The 19,408-nt window shown below is 52.6% G+C and overlaps 2 protein-coding genes across 3 annotated transcripts; both read left to right on the forward strand.

Annotated features, from left to right (window-relative positions):
• Nucleotides 1-208: 208 nt before the first annotated feature.
• On the forward strand, nt 209-11,479 carry ATOSB (atos homolog B). 2 transcript variants are annotated; one of them, XM_068553342.1, is made up of 9 exons: nt 209-315; nt 7,285-7,428; nt 7,680-8,649; nt 8,809-8,867; nt 9,059-9,164; nt 9,290-9,448; nt 9,774-9,842; nt 9,926-10,101; nt 10,219-11,479. In XM_068553342.1, exons 3-9 carry the CDS (start codon nt 7,756-7,758, stop codon nt 10,370-10,372), a joined length of 1,617 nt encoding a protein of 538 aa, XP_068409443.1. In that variant the 5' UTR covers nt 209-315; nt 7,285-7,428; nt 7,680-7,755; the 3' UTR covers nt 10,373-11,479. The 2 variants fall into 2 exon arrangements, with proteins under 2 accessions (XP_068409443.1, XP_068409444.1); XM_068553343.1 differs by lacking the exon at nt 209-315 and adding an exon at nt 4,624-4,708.
• Nucleotides 11,480-12,434: 955 nt separating this feature from the next.
• STOML2 (stomatin like 2) lies at nt 12,435-15,739 on the forward strand. The gene is made up of 10 exons (XM_068553424.1): nt 12,435-12,551; nt 12,791-12,928; nt 13,398-13,497; nt 13,615-13,673; nt 13,765-13,866; nt 14,012-14,146; nt 14,306-14,450; nt 14,570-14,649; nt 14,898-15,026; nt 15,459-15,739. The coding sequence occupies exons 1-10, from the start codon at nt 12,507-12,509 to the stop codon at nt 15,594-15,596; spliced, it is 1,071 nt and encodes a 356-aa protein (XP_068409525.1). The 5' UTR covers nt 12,435-12,506; the 3' UTR covers nt 15,597-15,739.
• Nucleotides 15,740-19,408: the final 3,669 nt, after the last annotated feature.

Here is a 19,408-nt window from a genome sequence, read left to right on the forward strand (position 1 = left end):
GGGGGCGGGGATCAGGGGTGGGATGAGGGACAAGCAGAGGTTCAATGGGGAGACGCCGAGAGGAGAAGGGGCGGGGCCAGAGAGGGGCGGGACCTGGATTACAGGGGAGGAGCCCCAGGATTAAAGAAACTGGGAGGGGGGAGGAGCCAGGGGAAGGTGGGAGGTGGGACAAGGGGGAGGGTGGGTCCCGTCGTTGCGGGGGCGGGGCTCGGACCAAAGGGGCGAGGTTTGCAGGCCGAGGCTGCAGCTAGGGCTGCTGTGTAACTGCCCCAAGGCATTACCTCCCCAGGTGCAACGGGACTCACGGAACTACAGGTGTGTGGCGGGGTGCATGTGGAAGAAGGGACAAGGACGGGGGTGCGCTTGGGCAGACATGAGGAGGTGGGGATCACGTTAGGGAAGGAGAGGATCTAGAGAAATGCTGGGTGGGGGTGGAGTGAAACAGTTGGGGGAGGAGTTGGGGGCTCAGTGTAGGGGCTAGGAGGTGCATTCTCCAGTAGCCCTTGCGGGGGAGGAGCGGGAGTGCTTTGTGAGGTGGGAAGTACAATGTGAGGGGGTCAGGTCGCTATCTGAAGTGGAGGGTTCAGACGACACTTGAGGGGGAGGGGATCTGAAGCGCTTTAAGGGAAAAGGGGGGGGTGTCGTGTGATGGAGAAGGGCTGGTGGTCCGGAGTGTGGGAGGGACTGTGTGGAGGAAGAAGGGATGGGGCTGTGGGCACTGAGTGAGGGGAAGGGGTAGCAGGTCCCATCTGGGGAGGGAAGAACCCCTAGTGCTTTGAGAAAGTCTGGGGGCATTGTAGAGACTCCGGGAAGATGTTTGTGTACTGTGTTTCAGGAATGAGGGTGATGGAATTAGTGGGGTGAAGAAGCCAGTCTGTAGTGTTCCTGGCTCCTCAGCTCCTAACTCCACCTTCAGGCCTGAGCACTCTTAGAGAGGATCCAGGCCCCACTTGCCACTAGGGCTTGTGTGACTCTCTCAGTCGGCTTTGGATCTGTCTGGCTGAGACAGGTTTTTTCCCCTTAGCTGGTGTCCCTGGGGACCCTTCCCCTGCTTCGGTTCCTGTTAACCCCCCACTCTAGTTCCTGTTCCTCCTAGAAGCTTGCCTTGGTCCCTGTCTTCCCCCTCCTCCCCCACTTTGCCCTGCCCTTATGCTCTGGGTGTGCTCATTTCCCACTTCCTTCCTCACCCTGGGGCCTGGCCTGGTCCTTGCCTGTCTAGGAGCTGTGCCCTGCCCCAGACTTCGAACTCCGTGGCCAGAGACCTAAGTAACCAGCAGCAAGGCCCAGACCTCTCCCTCACTACTGCGGAGGTCTCTCCCGACAGCCCCCCAACTGAATGGTAGACACCTTTTTACCACTTGCCACAAACTGATTTCCCCACACTTTTCCTTCTCCTGGGTAGGGAACCCTAGGCCCCTCAAAAATTCTGGGCTTCTTTGGGAAGGGGAAATGGTGAGAAGTACTGAAGGTCTATGAGGCATGTTTTGAGAGGTTGGCCACTATTGTCGGCTGAACTTGGGAAGGGATGTGAGGTTCCAGTCTCTGCTGGGGGAGGGAGAGGGAATGGCTCCCCGCCCTCCTGGCTTGGAAGCTATCAGAACTGAGACTAGGGCCTAGTCCTTGTGGCAGCTCCTCTGGTTCCCTGAGGGGACTTGATGTAGTGCCACAGTTCTTTTTGCCCCTGGGCAGGCTGGGAGAGGGTGAGAAAGCCCTGTTTTCCACACAGTGGCTGAATGAGTGTGACAGTGTTGCTGAAAGGGGCCCCAAGCCAGTCTCCTCTGGCTGAGAGACTGGCTGGGGAGGGAGGGGGTGCTGAAGCCAGACAAAGCCGTGGGGTAGGGTGGGGTAAAGGAGGGCAGGCTGAAACCTTTGAGGAGGAGCTGATTGCTATGGCAACACAGCTTCCCAGACTGTCTCTCTGAGAGGCGGGCTTAGGGCGGACTCACTCCAGCTTCCTCAAGACTGAGGCATTTGTGTGAGTGGGTGGAGCATGAAGAGAAAGGGCATCAGTTTGCTGTGCAAAGGCTGGAGTATATAGATAGACTTTCTGCTTCGGTACAAGCAGCAGGGCATTCAGATGCTTGGACCCATCCTCTGAAAATGGATATGAGTGAACAGCAGCCATTAGAATTATAGCAGTATGAGGTCCGAATTGTAGAGGCCCTCAATGGTCATTGTCTATACAAATGCTCATTTTACAGATTTGGAAATAAATAAAGAGACAGAGATTTTCTCCAGGTCTCACAGTGAAAGAGCAGGTGTTAGGATCCTGGTCTTCTGATTGCTCTTTACTCAGCCCAGAGCTCATTGTTTCTTTCAGCCAGTGTTTATTGAGCACCTATTATGTGCCAGGCACTGATGCTGATTCTGGGAATACCAGCATGAACAAAATGGACAAAGTTGCTGTTCTCATGGAGCTTCCATTCTAATAGGGGGAGAAATAAGTGTGTGTGTGGCAGGGAGGGGAGAGAATGGGGGGGAGAGGGAGGGGGAAGGGGAAAGAGGGAGAAGTGTCAGCTGGTGATAACTGTTATGAAAAAAATAAAGCAGGGTAAGAATTTAGGGCAGCTAGGTAAAGCCTCTTGATTGTACCATGCTGCTTGCTTTCCCGGTACACACTGAGGCCTAGAACATCTTTGATCCTTCCCCCTGAACTACTGCCCCCTGACTTTTGCAAATAACTAAGGCCTGGGCCTATGGTAGTGGCAGTTAGATAGAACAAGGTGGGGTAACCAAGGAATTACTCCTTTTCTACAGTGTTCTGTGTCTACCTGTCTTCCCAGTAAGCTTTTACTAAGGTAAGTGGGCTTTTACATTGGTACTCTGCAATTTTGTTCAGGGTACTGAAAATTTCCTAAATCCCGTTCCTTAGCATTAGGGAACCAGCAAGGAAGTCAGTCCACGGCAACTGGGTTCTTTTTCAGCGTTTTTCCCCTGGTCTGAGGTAAGGAGAAAGGAGGCTAGAGGAACTGTTACTTGGTTGTCCTTCCTAAGTCTAGGGCACAGGGAGGAAGTAGGGGAGGAGAGCCTCATTTTACTGTCCAGTGACAACCTCAGGGCCCTTAGGGCCCACCACTACAAGCAAGGTAGAAACAAGGACCTTGGGGCTTCTGTGACTTCTGAACTATAAAAGAATGCACTCCCACTCTTCTGGAGGCACAGCCAGGGAGCCTGCCCTGGCTGATGCTAATTCTCTAGGGTCTCAGTTTGAGTCTTTCCTCTTTTGGCTCTGGTGTTTGCCTCTTGTTTTGTGGAAGACCTGAGTCTTAGAAACCTCTTAAGCTCCAAACTGTCTGACTTCACAAGTGCAGAGGAAAAGGTAGGCAGGAGTGTTTATTTTCTTAGCTTGCCCGTAGATCAGTCCCTCTAAAAAGTGTCTTTTAATGTCTAATCCTTGCAAAGATTTCCATCCTGGTCATTTAAAGGATAAGAGAATAAGAATTAGGAACGCTGGTTCTGCTGCCACTTAATTTGGTTGGGTCTGGGCTGGGCTTGGGGCCCAGTGACTCAGGTGGAGGGTAGGGAGTTTCGAGGGAGCTGTGAGTCATGGGGGTGAGCTCTGTCAGAAGAGCTGGGCATATTTCTCCCTACTCTGGGCAGAAGCCTTCCTATCCCACTTCTTCCCCTGGGTGCTCTGCCTCCTTGAACAGGGGCTGATGAATAGAAAGAGTGCAGAAGGGCTGAAGCAGCCTGATCTCAGAATGGAAGTTTAGAGGCACAAAGAATGATGTCTAGGTTCCTGAATTAAAAGGTATGCCTATCTCAGGAGCCCTTGGGGCCCCTCTAATGAAGGCAAAAGAACATCAATATAGAGTAAGAGAGGAACAATACTATTTCTCAGTGGAAGGAGATGAGATCCCACTTCAAGACCTTTTCATCTGCCCTGGCACGAAGGAAGCTTCCTGGGATTCAACAGCCCTCTGGTCTCTGGACCTCTGGTTTGCAAGGCACGGAGAGATGAACGGGAGTGGGGATATTTGGGATCTGGTGTTGGAAGAGCAAGCTGACTTTGGGGATTGTCGAACTTTGTCTGTGGACGCCCTAGGTCGTCCTACTGACCTGCCTCTGAAGAGGAAGGGAGGGGTGAAAAGTGGGAGGCCTACGTCTTTCAAAGGGTTCAAAGGCAGGGCTGAGAGCTGCTTTGGACTCCGGCAGCTGAGGGGTTAAGGAGATGGGCGGAGCGACCCTATGTAGGCCGTCCCCCCCCCCTTGTGGACCAATGGGCTTGCGTCTCTTGGAGGGGGCGTGCCTCACGCTTGAGGTCGTGGGGAGGCTGGCCTCCTTTAGGCCAATGAGCATGGTCGCTGCCCATGGCGGGCGGAGTTTGAGGGGGGCGTGGCGGCTGCGGCTGCAGCGGTGGGGGAGTGGGGGCGCTGGGCGGGGCGGGCTGCCCCATCAGCTGGTAGGAAATGGCCTGTGAGTCAGAGGGGCAGCGGAGTCGGCAGTGCGGAGCCCGGGCGCCCACGGGGAGGGACAGTCGCGGGGAGGGGCGAGGCAGCGGCTTGGGGGCTGCGGGCGCCAGGGCCTGCTAGTGTTGCACACGAAGCTGAACAGAGAAGAGCCTAGCAGAGCAAGGCTCAGGCTGAGCCACCCTTTGTCTGGGTTGGGGGCCCGTGGTGGGGAGGGTCGGGCATTCGAGGGGAGGGACCGGGACGGGACGGAAGGGCCTGGAGCAGCGGCGCCGCGGCGGAGCCAGTCTGGGAACGGGGTGAGTTTGTGCTAGGGGGAAATAGCAAATCTCCGAAGCCCCAGTAGGGAATGGGGCCTGTCCCAGGCTCTGGGGAGGAGAGGGGAGAGAAAGGACCTGGGAGGCTAAGCAGGGGTTGGGGGATCGGTCAGAATAAGGAGTCCTGGAGCCGGGGTGCTGGGGTGAGTCTACTGGGCTCATTTTGGAGGAGGTGCTAAGATTTGCTTCCTTTCCACGGAGGGTGGAGGGCTCTAGGCCACAGAGAGGCAAGGGGTTGGTGAGAGGGCAGAGGTTAACCTTCCTACCCACAGTAGTGGTCCATGGGAACAGCCCCCGTAGCTAGTGTAGACGTGTGTAGGGACAAAATGTAGAGCAGCTGGCAGCAGTTCCTTCTGAACGGCGTGAAGGTGAAAAGCACATGGAGAGGAATTCTCCTTCCTGCCACCTTCCTTGATCAGGGTAGAAATGGATATCTTTAATACTGAAGGGGAGAGTGAGCCTGGCAGCTCAACACCCACCTACCCCACCTCCCAGGCCTAGCAGGTGTCTGAGGGTACAGACCCCGTGGTATTCTGGGACTTGTTGTTTTTGCTGGCCTTGCTCCCTTGGCATGTTGGGAGCTGTAGTCCTTGCCAGCCACAGCCTGGCACAGCTGTTTGACGCCAGCTGCTGCCCACCCCCTGCACAGAGTGAGATTTGGCCTACCCTGCCCCTCCCCCACCAAGTCCTGCCCCATGAGTCAGCTTGAAGCCATGGTCTAGAGCCAGACTGGCTGGGTGGCAGGAAAGTGAGTCTCAGAGATTTTCATTGACAGGGCAGGAACTGAGAGGGCTCTGGGGTAATGAGCAGATGCCAGCCATGCTGGGGTCAAGTAGGGCATCATGTCATCACCTGGCTTCCCTAGGGCAAGGGCTCAAGAGGTCAGCTGGGATGATGGGATAACTTAGGGGTGGGAGTGCTAAGGAAAAAGCCCTTCCTGAATCTGTATAGCATGGGTAGAGGAAAGGAGGGAAGAGATGAGTACAGGTCGTACCCTCTGACAATGCTGCCATTGGCGTTCTGCCCTTTCCAGACGCCCCACCCACCACAGGGAACCAGAATTTTCTTAGGGCTTCCAGTTCTAATGAGAACTTGGTGAAATAGGATAGTGTAGGATAGTGCAGTGATGGGAACTTGGGGTAGGAGAGTTTTTCAGTCCCTGGATGCAAAGCTCCCCTTTCTCCCTGCGTCCCACCCCCATCCTTGTTGTTGCTGATTCTCCCTAAACAATTAATCTCCCTGCTTCTCTCATATTCTGGGAGTTTTTCTCTGCACTGTCAGGACTGCTGCCCAGATCTCTGGGACTTGCATTTTACTTTTTTGAGCCCTGCTATGTGCTTACCCCTGTGCTTGGAGTTGGGCAGAGGAGTGAAGTACAAACCTATCCTCAAGAACCCTATGGTCAGTCTACAAGATGTCTTACCCACAGGAGCAAGCAAAACTGTCACTGGGTTACAGGAGATAGTGGCACTGCTATAGGTGAGGTCTCAGAAGAGACAGACATTTATGGTCCAGGGTGGCCGGAGTAGGCTTTATGGAGAGGATGGCATTTGGCCTAGACAAGGAAGGTTAAGACTCCGATAGGCATAAGGGAACATTCCTTGAATGAGAAAGGGTTTTGTGGATAGCAGGCAGCACAGGCTACTGACCAAAGGATAAGCTTGATCCTGGGGGGCAATGTTTTCTCCCATGAAGGAAGATGGCCTTCAGCTGGACATCCCCTCACCCAATATGGACTCCTGAGGGTGGACTAGTCAGTGAAGACCATCTTGTACCCTGACAGAAAAGTAGTGGTTTTGGTTTTTGGGTGTTGGATGTGTTGGGGAGGCGTGGCGAGGTACTCCAGCTCTCTGACTGTCACTGTCTTATCACTAGTTTGCAGGGCCTAGGTAGGGGGAGGGGTAGGCCCTGGAAAGTGCCTTCTAGCAGTGCTTCCTCCCCCACCCCACCCCCTCTAGACTTGTTTTTGGTTAGATTTGTTGCTTCCTGTTAAAGGGACAGACTGCTGGGGGCAATTGGGAGTTTAATGCTGAAGGGCCCACTCTGAGCTGACCTGAGGTTTGTACTTCTAAGGAGCACTGATGGGGATGTAAGTTTCTGTAAGACCTCTGCCCTTAGGGTTATGGGGTGGCACTTGTCCCTTTAGAGATAGGTATGTGGGAAGGAGTTGTGCAACTCAGTGGCCTTGACTAGGAGAGTTGAATTCTTGCTTTGGCCACCTCTCAGCTGGCATGGTCTCTTGGATCTTGGGGTATCTCATTCCCCCTCTCATTCAGGGCAGGAGTCCCCCAGCTGGTGGCCCTGATAAGTAGTAATCCTGCCTCAACTTACTTGTCACATCCTTATTACAATGAGCTAAGACCTGCCTCTCTGTGACTCCTTGTATAGCCCAGTTCTGCTCTCTGGGCCCTGGATCCCAAGACCGCCCCTTCTGTTTCTGAAGGGCTTCTCATACTGGAGGAGGACGTCCTGGGGTATACTCTATTAGCTGACAGTTGGAGAGCAGCCTTACTGCTGGCTCCAGAGATCCTGGCTTATGTCTGTTTTTCTCTCCTCAGGGTCCAGCTGAGCCTAGGAGCTGCACGGAATGGTGGCAGTCACCTCGCCAGTGCAGCAGGCATGGACCAGACTGCAAGCTAGGAGAGCAAGGCATCAGTTAGGAAGAGGGAACACACAGCTAGGCTTAAGGCCTCTTCATCGGGGTGAGTGCCAGGGAGAGGGAGGGGAAGCAGGTACAGTTAGAAACCTGAGCTAAATGTGTCACCTTCTCGGAAGTTCTGAGAGTGGCCTTTATATTCCATTAGTCCATCTGGAGGTATTAGATTGGGAAACCTTCGCCCCCAGGAACCTCACAAGCTCACCTCCTCAGTCCAGGGGAGGATCTGAAATTCACCTGGGAGGGAGATGATTCACTGACTGCCCTGACCATCTTTTCTTCTCTTCTCTTGCACAGATGTCCCCAGGCCCCCCAGCCCAGGCCCAGCATAAAGGCTCTGGGGGGGGTCCCCCCTGACCTAAGGGGGGGCTTCATGCGCCACGTGCAGGCGGAGCCGTCTCCATCCTCAGAGCCAGAGGCTGGCCCTTCACAGCCTGCAGTCAGGCAGGGGGCCCTCCAGGGTGGCCTGCTCATGGGCTACAGCCCGGCAGGGGGGGCAACATCCCCCGGGGTCTACCAGGTATCCATCTTTTCCCCTCCAGCTGGTGCCTCCGAGCCTCATAGGGCCCTGAAACGGCCAGCCCCACCCACTGAGGGTCCCCGGGAGCTGAAGAGAGGCCCTGGGCTGGGGGCCAGAGAGGGACTACCCCCTGAAGAACCACCTACTCTGGGGCTATGGGGCCCAGAGGGACTGGGGCTGGGACTGGGCGTGGCCAGCCAACATTTCTGCCATCATGGCCTCTGTGTTGTGGAACAGGGAGGTAGCTCCACCTCACCTTGGACTTCAGGGGCCCGGAGTCCCCCCTGGCCCCCATCAAATGCTTCCTGCAGTACTTTGCACACCAGAGACTGGGCTTCCCCAGATCCTGGGGGACAGGGGTCCCTGGGGGAGTCCCCAGGGCCAGCCCCTCCGGGCCAGCTGCACACACTTGACACTGATTTGCACAGTCTTGCACAAATAGGGGGTAAGAGCCTAGTGGCTGGGGTGGGCAATGGGGGCAGCCCCTGGCCTAGGGAGTCCCCTGGCACTGCCAATGGGCACAGCCCCGAGCACACACCCCCTGGCCCTGGACCTCCAGGCCCCTGCCCCACCAAGCGAAGGCTGCTTCCAGCTGGAGAAGCCCCGGATGTCAGCTCTGAGGATGAGGGGCCAGCCCCTCGGAGGCGCCGGGGAACCCTGGGCCACCCTCCTGCTGCCATCAGTTCTGATGCCAAAGCCACACCCTTCTGGAGCCACCTGCTGCCTGGGCCCAAGGAGCCTGTGCTGGTAAGCCAGGAGAGGAAGTGGTCTGCTCTTAAGTGGACATCTGTGTGGGGAAAGGTGATGGGCTTGGGAGGATGTTCCTATGAGAGCTTGTGATGAGCCCCTGCTCCAAACATAGCTGGCCTCCACCCAATCTCTTTCCCTAATCTTTCCTCTCCATAGGACCCAACAGACTGCAGTCCCATGGGGCGGAGGCTGAAAGGTGCCTGTCGCCTGAAGCTGTAAGTGACCAGCTTCTCCCTCTGCCCCTCCCTGAAAATGGGGCGGATGTCTGTAATTCTTTTTCCAACCTCAGGGTGGGGGACCTCAGGGAAGGAGCCCTAGGTAGTAGCTAATGGTGGGGCCCAAGGACAGTAGCAAGCGTAGCAGAATACCTCAAGCCAACCCACTTGTGTGTCCCCTCCCCTACCAGGAGCTCCCTTCGAAGCCTCCGGAAGGGGCCAGGCCTGCTGAGCCCCGCCAGTGCCTCCCCTGTTCCTACCCCCGCCGTCAGCCGTACCCTGTTGGGCAACTTTGAGGTAGTTCCCCTTGGGTTCCTTGATTGGTGGATCTTGCGGGAAGGGATGGTGGTGTGTGTGGCTTGGATGGGTAAGGAAAACAGCTAGCATCTGTCTCACAATATGTTTTCCCACCCCATCCCCAGGAATCATTGCTGCGAGGACGCTTTGCACCATCTGGCCACATCGAGGGCTTCACAGCAGAGATTGGAGCTAGTGGATCCTACTGCCCTCAGCATGTCACGCTGCCTGTCACTGTCACCTTCTTTGATGTTTCTGAGCAAAATGCCCCGGCTCCCTTCCTGGTATGACCTGACCTCAACCCAAAGTTAGCTCATGAGGGGCATGAGGGGTTGGGGGCAGGGGGTATTCTTTTTTTTTTTTTTAAGTGACAAAGCAAAAGACTTTATTGGGAAGGGCACCCTGGGCGGAGACCAGCAGAGTAAGGGAACCCAGGAGAACTGCTCTGGTAGTATTCTCTAGATGTTCTCGCCTAAGAGTCAGAGCCAGGTGGGGAGAACTCTAGTCTACGGGAGGGGCCAGGTCCCAGAATGAGAGGTTGTGGAGATGGATGAGTGTTCAGGGATCTCCCAGACCCTACCTTGGCTGATGGCTCCGTGACCTTCCCAGGGCGTCGTGGACCTGAACCCCCTGGGGAGGAAGGGTTACAGCGTGCCCAAGGTGGGCACCATCCAAGTGGTGAGTTTTCCCTGAGGGGTAGTGGGAGTGGGGACAGGAAAACATCCCCTAGACCCTACCAACCTTGCCCTTCCTGTCCCCAGACCTTATTTAACCCCAACCAGACTGTGGTGAAGATGTTCCTCGTGACCTTTGACTTCTCGGACATGCCTGCTGCCCACATGACCTTCCTGCGTCATCGCCTCTTTTTGGTGCCTGTGGGTGAGGAGGGAAATGCTAGCCCCACCTGCCGCCTCCTCTGCTACTTGTTGCACCTCAGGTGAGGACAGGGCCCTGGGTATCCTTTCCACAACCCAGGCATGTCCTCCCTGAATAGCATCTCTCCTTGCTTGTCTACAGTCTGGGGTCTTACTCTGATCACCCTGTCCTCCCCCAGGTTCCGGAGCTCCCGCTCAGGCCGCTTAGGCCTGCATGGAGACATCCGCCTGCTTTTTTCCCGCCGGAGCCTGGAACTGGACACAGGGCTCCCCTACGAACTGCAGGCTGTGACTGAGGCCCCTCACAATCCACGTTATTCACCTTTGCCCTGATTGTCAGTGCCCTGAACCCATGTGGGCCAAGGACCTGTCCATCCTGCTCCATCCTGGGCAGAGCAAACACGTGGAGAGGTGCAAGAGACCCTTCAGGCTTGAATTAAAGCCCTCACCACGCTCATGCCCAAACTGATTATTTGGGTGTTTAAAGCTTCTGATCTTACCACACTCTGCCCTACTCTGGGTACTCCACGTGCCTGCCCCCTCCCTTGGATTTCCCAGGCCAGCTGCGGTAGTGGGGAGGAACTGGAGCTACCCTGAGGTTGTCCTAAGTTCCCAGGCAAGTCATGCCAGCGTTGCCTCCCTGTCCTGGGCAGGGGCCACTTATTATTTTATTTATTTTAATTTATAATTTATTCAAATTGGATTGCCTTGGTAACGTCCCAAACCTGATAATTGGCATTGCCCCTCCTCCTTTCCCACTCTCAGATATTGCTCCAACCTCAGGAGTTGAAGAGGCTGATATGGGGGCTGTAGGAGAACTGCTCTCCCTCAGCTGAGAGCCGAGAAGTATCCCGGAAGGACTGAGTCACCAGCCAAAGACTCAGCTTCCCCTGTCCTTCCTTATTCCTTTCACTTCCCCGACCCTCTCACCTCTTTCTGAAGGCCAACTTGTGTGTGTGTGTGTCTGTGTGTGCGTGTGTCTGTGTACGTGTATGTGTGTGAGAGAGAGAGCATGCGTGCAGGCACACACACACACACACACAGGGGTCAACCACCCCTCATCTAGGACTTCAGACTCTGGTTGTCTCTCTCCTTCTGCCTGTATCTCCTTGCTTTGGGGTCCTGACTGAGGAAGGTGTTCAGGGGACAGAGTCAGGGCCAAGGACTGGGGTGCCTCCTCTCACCTGGCCAGACTCTGACCCACCTACCTCAGTTGGGGTGAGGGGCACCCCTCAAACTCAGTCATGTAGTTATCAACTACCCCATTCCCCACTCTAGACTCTGACCCAGCCTTAGCCCTGATACCTGGGGCTGGGCTGAGGGGAACAAGCATTTGCTAAAACTTGAAAAAAAAAAAAAAAAACAGGAAAAAATTGTACCTGGTACTTTTTTTAAAAAAAAAGAAAGAAAGAAAGAATAAATTCTTGTTTGAAACTTGAACTAAGCCTTACTTTTTCTGTTCGGGAGAGCACGGGAATGGGGATGGAGAGCCTAACTAGAGCTGGGACTCTGCCCTTTCCCCAGGAAAGAGGCCTGAGGCAGGGAAGTCTTAGGGGAGGCCCCCATGATTCTTAGGGTCTGGTCTTGCCCCTTTCAAATAATGGGGTGGTGTGGTAGGGAAGGTTCTGCTGTAAAAGCTGAACTCTGAATGTGGATCTGGATTCTTACACTGGTTCTGTTGATGATTTTAGCTCCTCTGAGCTTCAGTGCTCTGATATGTAAAATGAGGGTGACTGTGCAAGTCTCCTAATGGATGTGACAGAGCATCGGAGATGTGTGCAGGGTGACACGCTCCAGAGAAGGCTGAATGTTGGGGCTGTGTGCTGGACTCTGTATGCGAGGGAACCTGGCTTGATAGACCCTGACGGGGTAGAGGAAGAAAAAGCTATGATGCCTTGGGAAAAGAGGGGAGGGGGAAACCTCAGTCCAATCACCGGGCAATGTTAGGCCCAGTCACCATGGTAACGGGAATGGGGTCAGTCCCCAGTGGGAGGGCTGGGTACAGCACAGCAGGACTACCAGAGAATGTCACTATGGCAACCACGGCAATGATTCAGCTCCAATCGCTCGTCGCTATGGTGAAAGATGGGGGCGATTATACGCTCAGAAGGGTAAACTGAGTCTCCAGTGGGGATAAAGAATTCTGTGGGAAGCTTTTCTGGGCCACCTGCACGCGAAAAGTAGCCTCCATTTGGTCACCGTGTTCGGGATCTTGGGCTTGAGCAGCGAGAACAAGAATAAGCTCCAGCCTTGAGCCCTCTCTAGAAGGTCTGCGTCTCCCAGCGAGCAACTTGATGCACGCTTCTGCCGAGTAACGCTGATTGGCTGAGTGTGGAAGGGGGAAGGGAAGGCCGGAAGTACATCCGGGGGAGTGGAAATACGGGAGGAAAGGCTCAGGTCCGGGCATCTAGAGCGACCGCTCTGCTTCGCGTCTCGTTGGTTCCGGAGGCCGCTGTGGCAGTGGGAAATGCTGGCGCGCGCGGTGCGGGGTTCTGGGGCCCTTTTGCTGAGGGTGAGTGCAAGGCATCCTTCTCTAAGGGTCGGGCCAGAGATCACCTGGGTCTTCAACTGGGAAGGGGCCAGATTCTAAGTGTGGGGAGAGAACTGGGATCGGAGGTTATGGTACTCGCCAGAGTTCCTTTCCGAAAACTCTTTAGGGTCGCGGTTTAAGGACATGCCTCCGGGACAGGCACCGAGAGGGGCGGGGTGCCCGGCCGACTGGGTCTCTGCTAATCCTCGTCTTCCCTTTAGGGCTCCGTGCAGGCTTCTGGCCGCGCTGCGCGCCGCGCCTCCTCTGGATTGCCCCGAAACACCGTGGTGCTGTTTGTGCCGCAGCAGGAGGCTTGGGTGGTGGAGCGAATGGGCCGATTCCACCGCATCCTGGAGCCTGTGAGAACCTCTTCTGCCCACCCCGGGCCAGCCTGAATCCCAATTCCCTCACGACATGGGGGAATGGGGTGAGACCTCGTTGGGGCCTGCCTTCACCTTTGGCTTCTGACACCCCAGGCCAGACCTGGCAGGGCCCAGACGGCTGCTGGTCATACCCATCTTACCACCTTTTCCCATTGCCCTAGCATCCCACAGGCCCCACGTTAGGAATCTCTTATATTAATCCTCTCAGCTCCACCTGTCTGCATGGAAAAGGCTACTCTGCTGGCTCCTATCTCCTTGACTGTCCCTTCCATTCAGAGATCCAGCCTTACATTCTTATCCTTACATGCTTACGTACCAGTGACACCCCAAGCCTTCTGTTTTTCTGGGCAGAATCTATGTTGACTCCCTACCCACTCCAGGCCTAGCTTCGATCTCAACCCTACAGCCCCCCATCCTTCTGAAGACCTGTGACTCCTCTTCCCAGGGCTTGAATATCCTCATCCCTGTGTTAGACCGGATCCGATATGTGCAGAGTCTCAAGGAAATTGTCATCAACGTGCCTGAGCAGTCTGCCGTGACTCTTGGTGAGGGGTGTGGGGTGACATGGGTGCTCTGAGGCCATTAGGATGTGGTGGCAGGAGAAAGAGCTGACTGGGACCTGGAGGCCTGACCTCCTTTCTCTCCTGCTCCTGCACCTACAGACAATGTAACTCTGCAAATCGATGGAGTCCTTTACCTGCGTATCATGGACCCTTACAAGGTATCTGCCCTCTGCTTTATTCAGCTCCTGAGTTGCTCTCCTCACTGAAATCCTGCACGCAAGCTACTGACACTATCCATGCCCCTTTCAGGCAAGCTATGGTGTGGAGGACCCTGAGTATGCTGTCACCCAGCTAGCTCAGACAACCATGAGATCAGAGCTCGGCAAACTCTCTCTGGACAAAGTCTTCCGGGTAAGGGGATCTGAGCCAGAGTTAGGGTTTGAAGACACGTACCTGGCACTCTCAGTCCTTTCTGGGGATCAGTTCCGGGACCTTCTCGGTTTAGCCGCCTGAAGGTTGGGTTGAGGCCATGGAGCTTACACCTCTCTTCCTCCAGGAGCGGGAGTCCCTGAATGCCAACATCGTGGATGCTATCAACCAGGCTGCCGACTGCTGGGGCATCCGCTGCCTCCGTTATGAGATCAAGGATATCCATGTGCCACCCCGGGTGAAAGAGTCCATGCAGATGCAGGTGGGGGCCAGAGAGGGATGGGGAAGAGTACTTCAGGATGCTCCAGTTGCATAGGGACCTGGACTCCCTTCCCTGTTGTGATGGGTACAATTGCAGGTCTGTGTAAGAGTTTACTTTTACTCTGGTTTCTTGTTGATGGGGCTTGCTGGGGGCTTCTAGGTGGAGGCAGAGCGGCGGAAACGGGCCACAGTTCTAGAGTCCGAGGGGACTCGAGAGTCGGCCATCAACGTGGCAGAGGGGAAGAAGCAGGCACAGATCCTGGCCTCTGAGGCAGAAAAGGCTGAACAAATAAATCAGGCAGCAGGTCAGCAGAGGGTAGAGGCTGAGGGATGAACAGGGTATGGGTCTTTGAGGCTTGGTACTGGGACAGGAGCTTTGGGGTACCCTGACCTCATAGGTCAAGCTCTGTCTCTTTTCTTCCAGGAGAGGCCAGTGCAGTTCTGGCCAAGGCCAAGGCTAAAGCTGAAGCTATTCGCGTCCTGGCTGCAGCTCTGACACAACATGTGAGAGACCCCCTAGGTGGGATTGGGGATCAGGAATTGGCAGTAGAAGAGGTTCTCTTATCAACACTTGGGAGAGATTCCTGCCTTTTTGGTTCCATTGAGCCACATTACATGATCTCTTGTATTGTGATCTGCATATCCTCTTTCTAGGAACCTGATTTCTCTCCACTTCCTTTCCTCCCCCACCCCCACCCCGACCCCCCATCCAAGTCTGTGATCTCTGATTTTTATCTTCCCTGTGGCCACAGAATGGAGATGCAGCAGCCTCACTGACTGTGGCCGAGCAGTATGTCAGCGCATTCTCTAAACTGGCCAAGGACTCCAACACTATCCTGCTGCCCTCCAACCCTGGCGACGTCACCAGTATGGTGGCTCAGGTTAGAGCGCCCTGAGGACCCAGCATAGAGCACCAGTGCCAGAGACTGAGACGCTACCACCACCACCATTACTTTCCCCATCGAGTCCTCTAGAGTGCCCTGAGACCTACACCTCTCTTCATCCCCTGAACGAGACACCCCCACTCATCCCTAGCAATAGGGAACCTCTTGAGACATCTTTCTTTTTTTTTTTTTCCTTTTTTTTTTTTTTTTTGCAGATTCCTGTATTAGTATTTTGAGGGTGACCCTGCTCTGGTAGTTTGTAACATTCCTAGAACCGACTCCAAAACTTTTAAGACTGAGGCTTGAGAGAGAGAAAGGAAAAACAAGCTTACTGGTCCTGGCTCTACCTTCTTCCTTTGAGCCGTTGGTGGGTTGGGCTATGCCTTCTGCCATGTGTCATCATGGCTCTCTCTCTGTCCCTCTCCTCAGGCCATGGGTGTGTATGGGGCCCTCACCAAAGCCCCGGTGCCAGGAGCCCAGGACTCAGTCTCCAGCAGGAGCAGCAGAGATGTACAGAGCACAGATGCAAGTCTTGATGAGGAACTTGATCGAGTCAAGCTGAGTTAATGGAGCTGGGCTTGGTCAGGGAGGCTGGGGACAGGGAAGCAGCACTCCCAGATTCTGGCTCTAGCCTCCCTGCCAAGATTTTGGTTATTATTTTTTTATTTGAACTTTAATCATGTAATAAACTCACCAGTGGCAAACCAAAACTGTCCTCTTTGATTGGGGAATGAAGTTGGGAGAGTCACCAGTGTTCTCCTTGGATGACCACTGCCACCTCCAGTCCTGTCAGGTCTTGGGAACTGATTCCTCCATGAGCAATATTAAATGTCATGTAAAGTGAAATCATCCTGCCTGTCTTCAGGAGAAGCTGTGGGATACAGTGGAAGGATTAAACCACATGTCTACTGAACTGCCAGCTGGGGAGTGTAGTCCTCCCTCTTGCTAAGTGTAGGGCTGTGAATTTGAGCAGGTGTTGGGGTTGTTTTTAATGGGAAAGAGGACTGTCCTGGTGGAGTAGTGCTCAAAGGGTCCTCAGGGACTGAGGACACTCATTCGTTCATTCAAAAACATTCAATGCTCAGCCATAAGAAGGAACGAAATTGGGTCATTTGTAGAGATGTGGATGGACCTAGAGACTGTCATACAGAGTGAAGTAAGTGAGAAAGAGAAAAACAAATACCGTATATGAACGCATATATTTGGAACTTAGAAAAATGGTACAGATGAACCAGTTTGCAGGGCAGAAATAGAGACAGATGTAGAGAACAAATGTATGCACACCAAGGGGGGAAAGTGGCGGGGGGCAGGTGGTGGTGTGATGAATTGGAAGATTGGGATTGACATGTATACACTAATATGTATAAAATGGATAACTAATAAGAACCTGCTGTGTAAAAAAATTTTTTAAAATTAAAAAAAAAAAACATTCAATGATGTCTACCATGTGCCAAGCTCAGTGTTACAGAAGAACCCAAATCCTATGGTCCCTGTTTTCACAGGAAACAGAGCTACAAAGTGATAAGTGCTGAGGTGGAGGAAAGTTCTGGCTGAGGGATCCTTGGGGGAGGAGCATATATCACTTTGTGGGCAGCAAGATTACCAACTCGGACATTGGGCTCAGGCTGGAAAAATCAGTGCTTTCATCAGGCTACGGTTGGGGACTGGAATATGCAAAGGCCCATGGCTCCAGAGAAGTTGGAGTATTCAGAGTTGTTCGCTGTGGCGGATGGGTGGGGTGTTAGGGGGTGTGACTATGTGGCAGGGGCCAAATCTCAGGGAGATAGGGTCCTGAAAGAGTTTGGACTTTATCTTGGGAGTGGGGGGCATGAAGGGTTTTTCCCCTTCCCATGAAGAATTTTAAGAAGATTAAGGTAATCACATAAGAGTTTCAGATGGAGCTGTCCTGCTGCGATGTGGTCAGGGGATTTGAAGGAGAGATGGGAGGCTGGAAGGACAGTAAGAAGGCTACTTCAGTGGTCCTGGAGAGGGTGGTGAGGCCTGAACATAGGTAAGGGGCTTTGGGGATGAAGGTGGAGGGATATTTCAACATATTTCTGAATTAGAATTTATTCATTTATCCATTTAATAATTTTATTGAATCCCAACTATATGCCAGGCACTGAGGATATAGTAATAAAGAAAACAAAATTCCCTACTCTCAATGAGCTTACATTCTATTTGGAAGGGACAAATCATTAATAAGATGTATAGTATTTCAGATGCTGATGAGTTGTACTACAGAGGGAAGTAAAGAAAGGAAGGGAGATGGGGAACTTGAGAGGAGGGCTGTAACATTAAGTAGAGGGTTACAGGAAGCCTCACTGATGGTACATTTAAGCTTAGATACGGAGATGAGATGGGTAAGGCCCATTTGGGCATCTGGGAGTAAAGCTGACAGGAGTTGGAAATGCAAAGGTCCTGAGGCAGAGCGTGGCTGCCTTGTAATGTGAAGAGCAAAGCAACTACAGTGGATGGAACTGAGTTAAGGAAACAAGTGGCAGCTACATGAATCAAAGAAGGAAGTGGGGAGTCAGTGTGTAGATTTGTAGGGCCATGTAGAACCACTACAAGAATTTAGTCTTTATTCTGAGATGAGAAACCATTGGAGAGGTTTTTTGTTTTGTTTTAAATGGTAGCTTTTCTGAGATATAATTCACATACAATGTGATTCACCTGCTTAAAGTGTAAATTCAATAATTTGTAGTATATTCACAGAATTGGGCAACAATCACAATTTAGAACATTTTCATCACTGCTCCCCATCCCCACCCCACCACAAAACCCCGTACCCATTAGTAGTCACTCCTCTCTCCCCTCAACCCTAGACAACCACTAATTTACTTTCTGTATCTGTAGATTTACATATTCATGTAAATGGAATAATATGTGCTATTTTGTGATTGGCTTCTTTCACTTAGCATGTTTTTTTTTTTTAATATTTATTTATTTGGCTGTACCAGGTCTTGGTTGTGGCACCCGGGCTCTTCGATGCCACGTGCAGGATCTTCATTGAAGCCTGCAGGATCTTTAGCTGCAGCATGTGGGATCTAGTTCCCTGACCAGGGATCGAACCTGGGCCCCCTGCATCGGGAGCGTGGAGTCTTAGCCACTGAACCACTACGGAAGTCCCCTAGTGAGCATGTTTTTAAGTTCCATTCATGTAGTTGCATGTAACCACTTGTAGTACGTCATCCCGTTTTTTTTTTGGCCAAACAATATTCTATTGTATAGATATAGCATATTTTGTTCATCCATTTATCAGTGAAGGCCATTTGGGTTGTTTCCACCTTTTGGCTATTATGATAATGCTACTATGAACCTTCATGTGCAAGTTTTTGCATGGCCACAGGTTTTTCATTTCTCTTGGGTATATACCTACCAGTGGAATTGCTGGGTCATATGGTAGCTCTACGTTTAACCTTTGGAAGAATTGCCAGACTTCTTTTCAAAAGCTGCTGCACCATTTTTCAATTCCAACAGCAGTTTATGAGGGTTCACATTTCTTCACACCCACATCAATACTTGTTATTTATCTTTTTTATTATAGCCATCCTCCTGTGTTTAAAGTGGTATCTCCAGCATTTCCCTGACGGCTAATAATGTTGAGCATCTTCTCATGTGTTAATTGTTCATTCATATATTTTCTTTGGGACTTCCCTGGTGGCACAGTGGTTAAGAATCCGCCTGCCAATGCAGGGGACACGGGTTCGAGCCCTGGTCCGGGAAGATCCCACATGCTGCAGAGCAACTAAGCCCTCGTGCCACAACTACTGAGCCCGCATGCTGCAACTACTGAAGCCTGCATGCCTAGAGCCCGTGCTCCGCAACAAGAGAAGCCACTGCAAAGAGAAGCCTGCACACCACAACGAAGAGTGGCCCCCGCTCACTGCAACTAGAGAAAGCCCGCGCACAGAAACAGAGACCAACGCAGCCAAAAATTTAAAAAAAAAAAAAAAGTCTTCTTTGGAGAAATGTCTATTTAGATCCTTTGCCCATTAAAAAAAATTTTTTTTTAATTCAAATATAGTTGATTTACAATGTTGTGCCTCTTTGCCCATTTTTGAATTGGATTGTCTTATTACTGACTGTAAGATTCATCCTTGGGAAGGATGAATAATAAAATCTATCAGTTGGAGTCAGCTTGGCAAAAAGGGGGAAATAAATATTATCCTTATTTTACAGATGAGGTAATGCCCAATAATGATAGTGAGTGGCAGGGCTAGGATTCAAGCTAAGTTTGGTTCCAGAGGCCTAGATCTTAGTCTTAACCAAGAATGGACAGTGGCTCCCTGAACTCTTCTAGTTTAGTGCCTTGCCCCCAATTCTAAATTACTATACTCTCCCATCAAACTCCGTCTCTGGCCAGCCTTGCATTC

This window comes from Eschrichtius robustus, chromosome 10 (genome assembly GCF_028021215.1).
Source record: "Eschrichtius robustus isolate mEscRob2 chromosome 10, mEscRob2.pri, whole genome shotgun sequence".
Lineage (NCBI taxonomy): Eukaryota > Metazoa > Chordata > Mammalia > Artiodactyla > Eschrichtiidae > Eschrichtius > Eschrichtius robustus.

What these genes read in the sequence shown, in the direction of transcription:
- ATOSB (XM_068553342.1), top strand. Translation starts at nt 7,756, where the DNA reads ATGCGCCACGTGCAGGCGGAGCCGTCTCCATCCTCAGAGCCAGAGGCT. An exon ending in ATGCCCCGGCTCCCTTCCTG is followed by an intron (nt 9,449 to 9,773) that starts GTATGACCTGAC and finishes TGACCTTCCCAG; the next exon opens with GGCGTCGTGGACCTGAACCC. An exon ending in AGGTGGGCACCATCCAAGTG is followed by an intron (nt 9,843 to 9,925) that starts GTGAGTTTTCCC and finishes TCCTGTCCCCAG; the next exon opens with ACCTTATTTAACCCCAACCA.
- STOML2 (XM_068553424.1), top strand. Translation starts at nt 12,507, where the DNA reads ATGCTGGCGCGCGCGGTGCGGGGTTCTGGGGCCCTTTTGCTGAGG. An exon ending in GTATCATGGACCCTTACAAG is followed by an intron (nt 13,674 to 13,764) that starts GTATCTGCCCTC and finishes TGCCCCTTTCAG; the next exon opens with GCAAGCTATGGTGTGGAGGA. An exon ending in AAGAGTCCATGCAGATGCAG is followed by an intron (nt 14,147 to 14,305) that starts GTGGGGGCCAGA and finishes GGGGGCTTCTAG; the next exon opens with GTGGAGGCAGAGCGGCGGAA.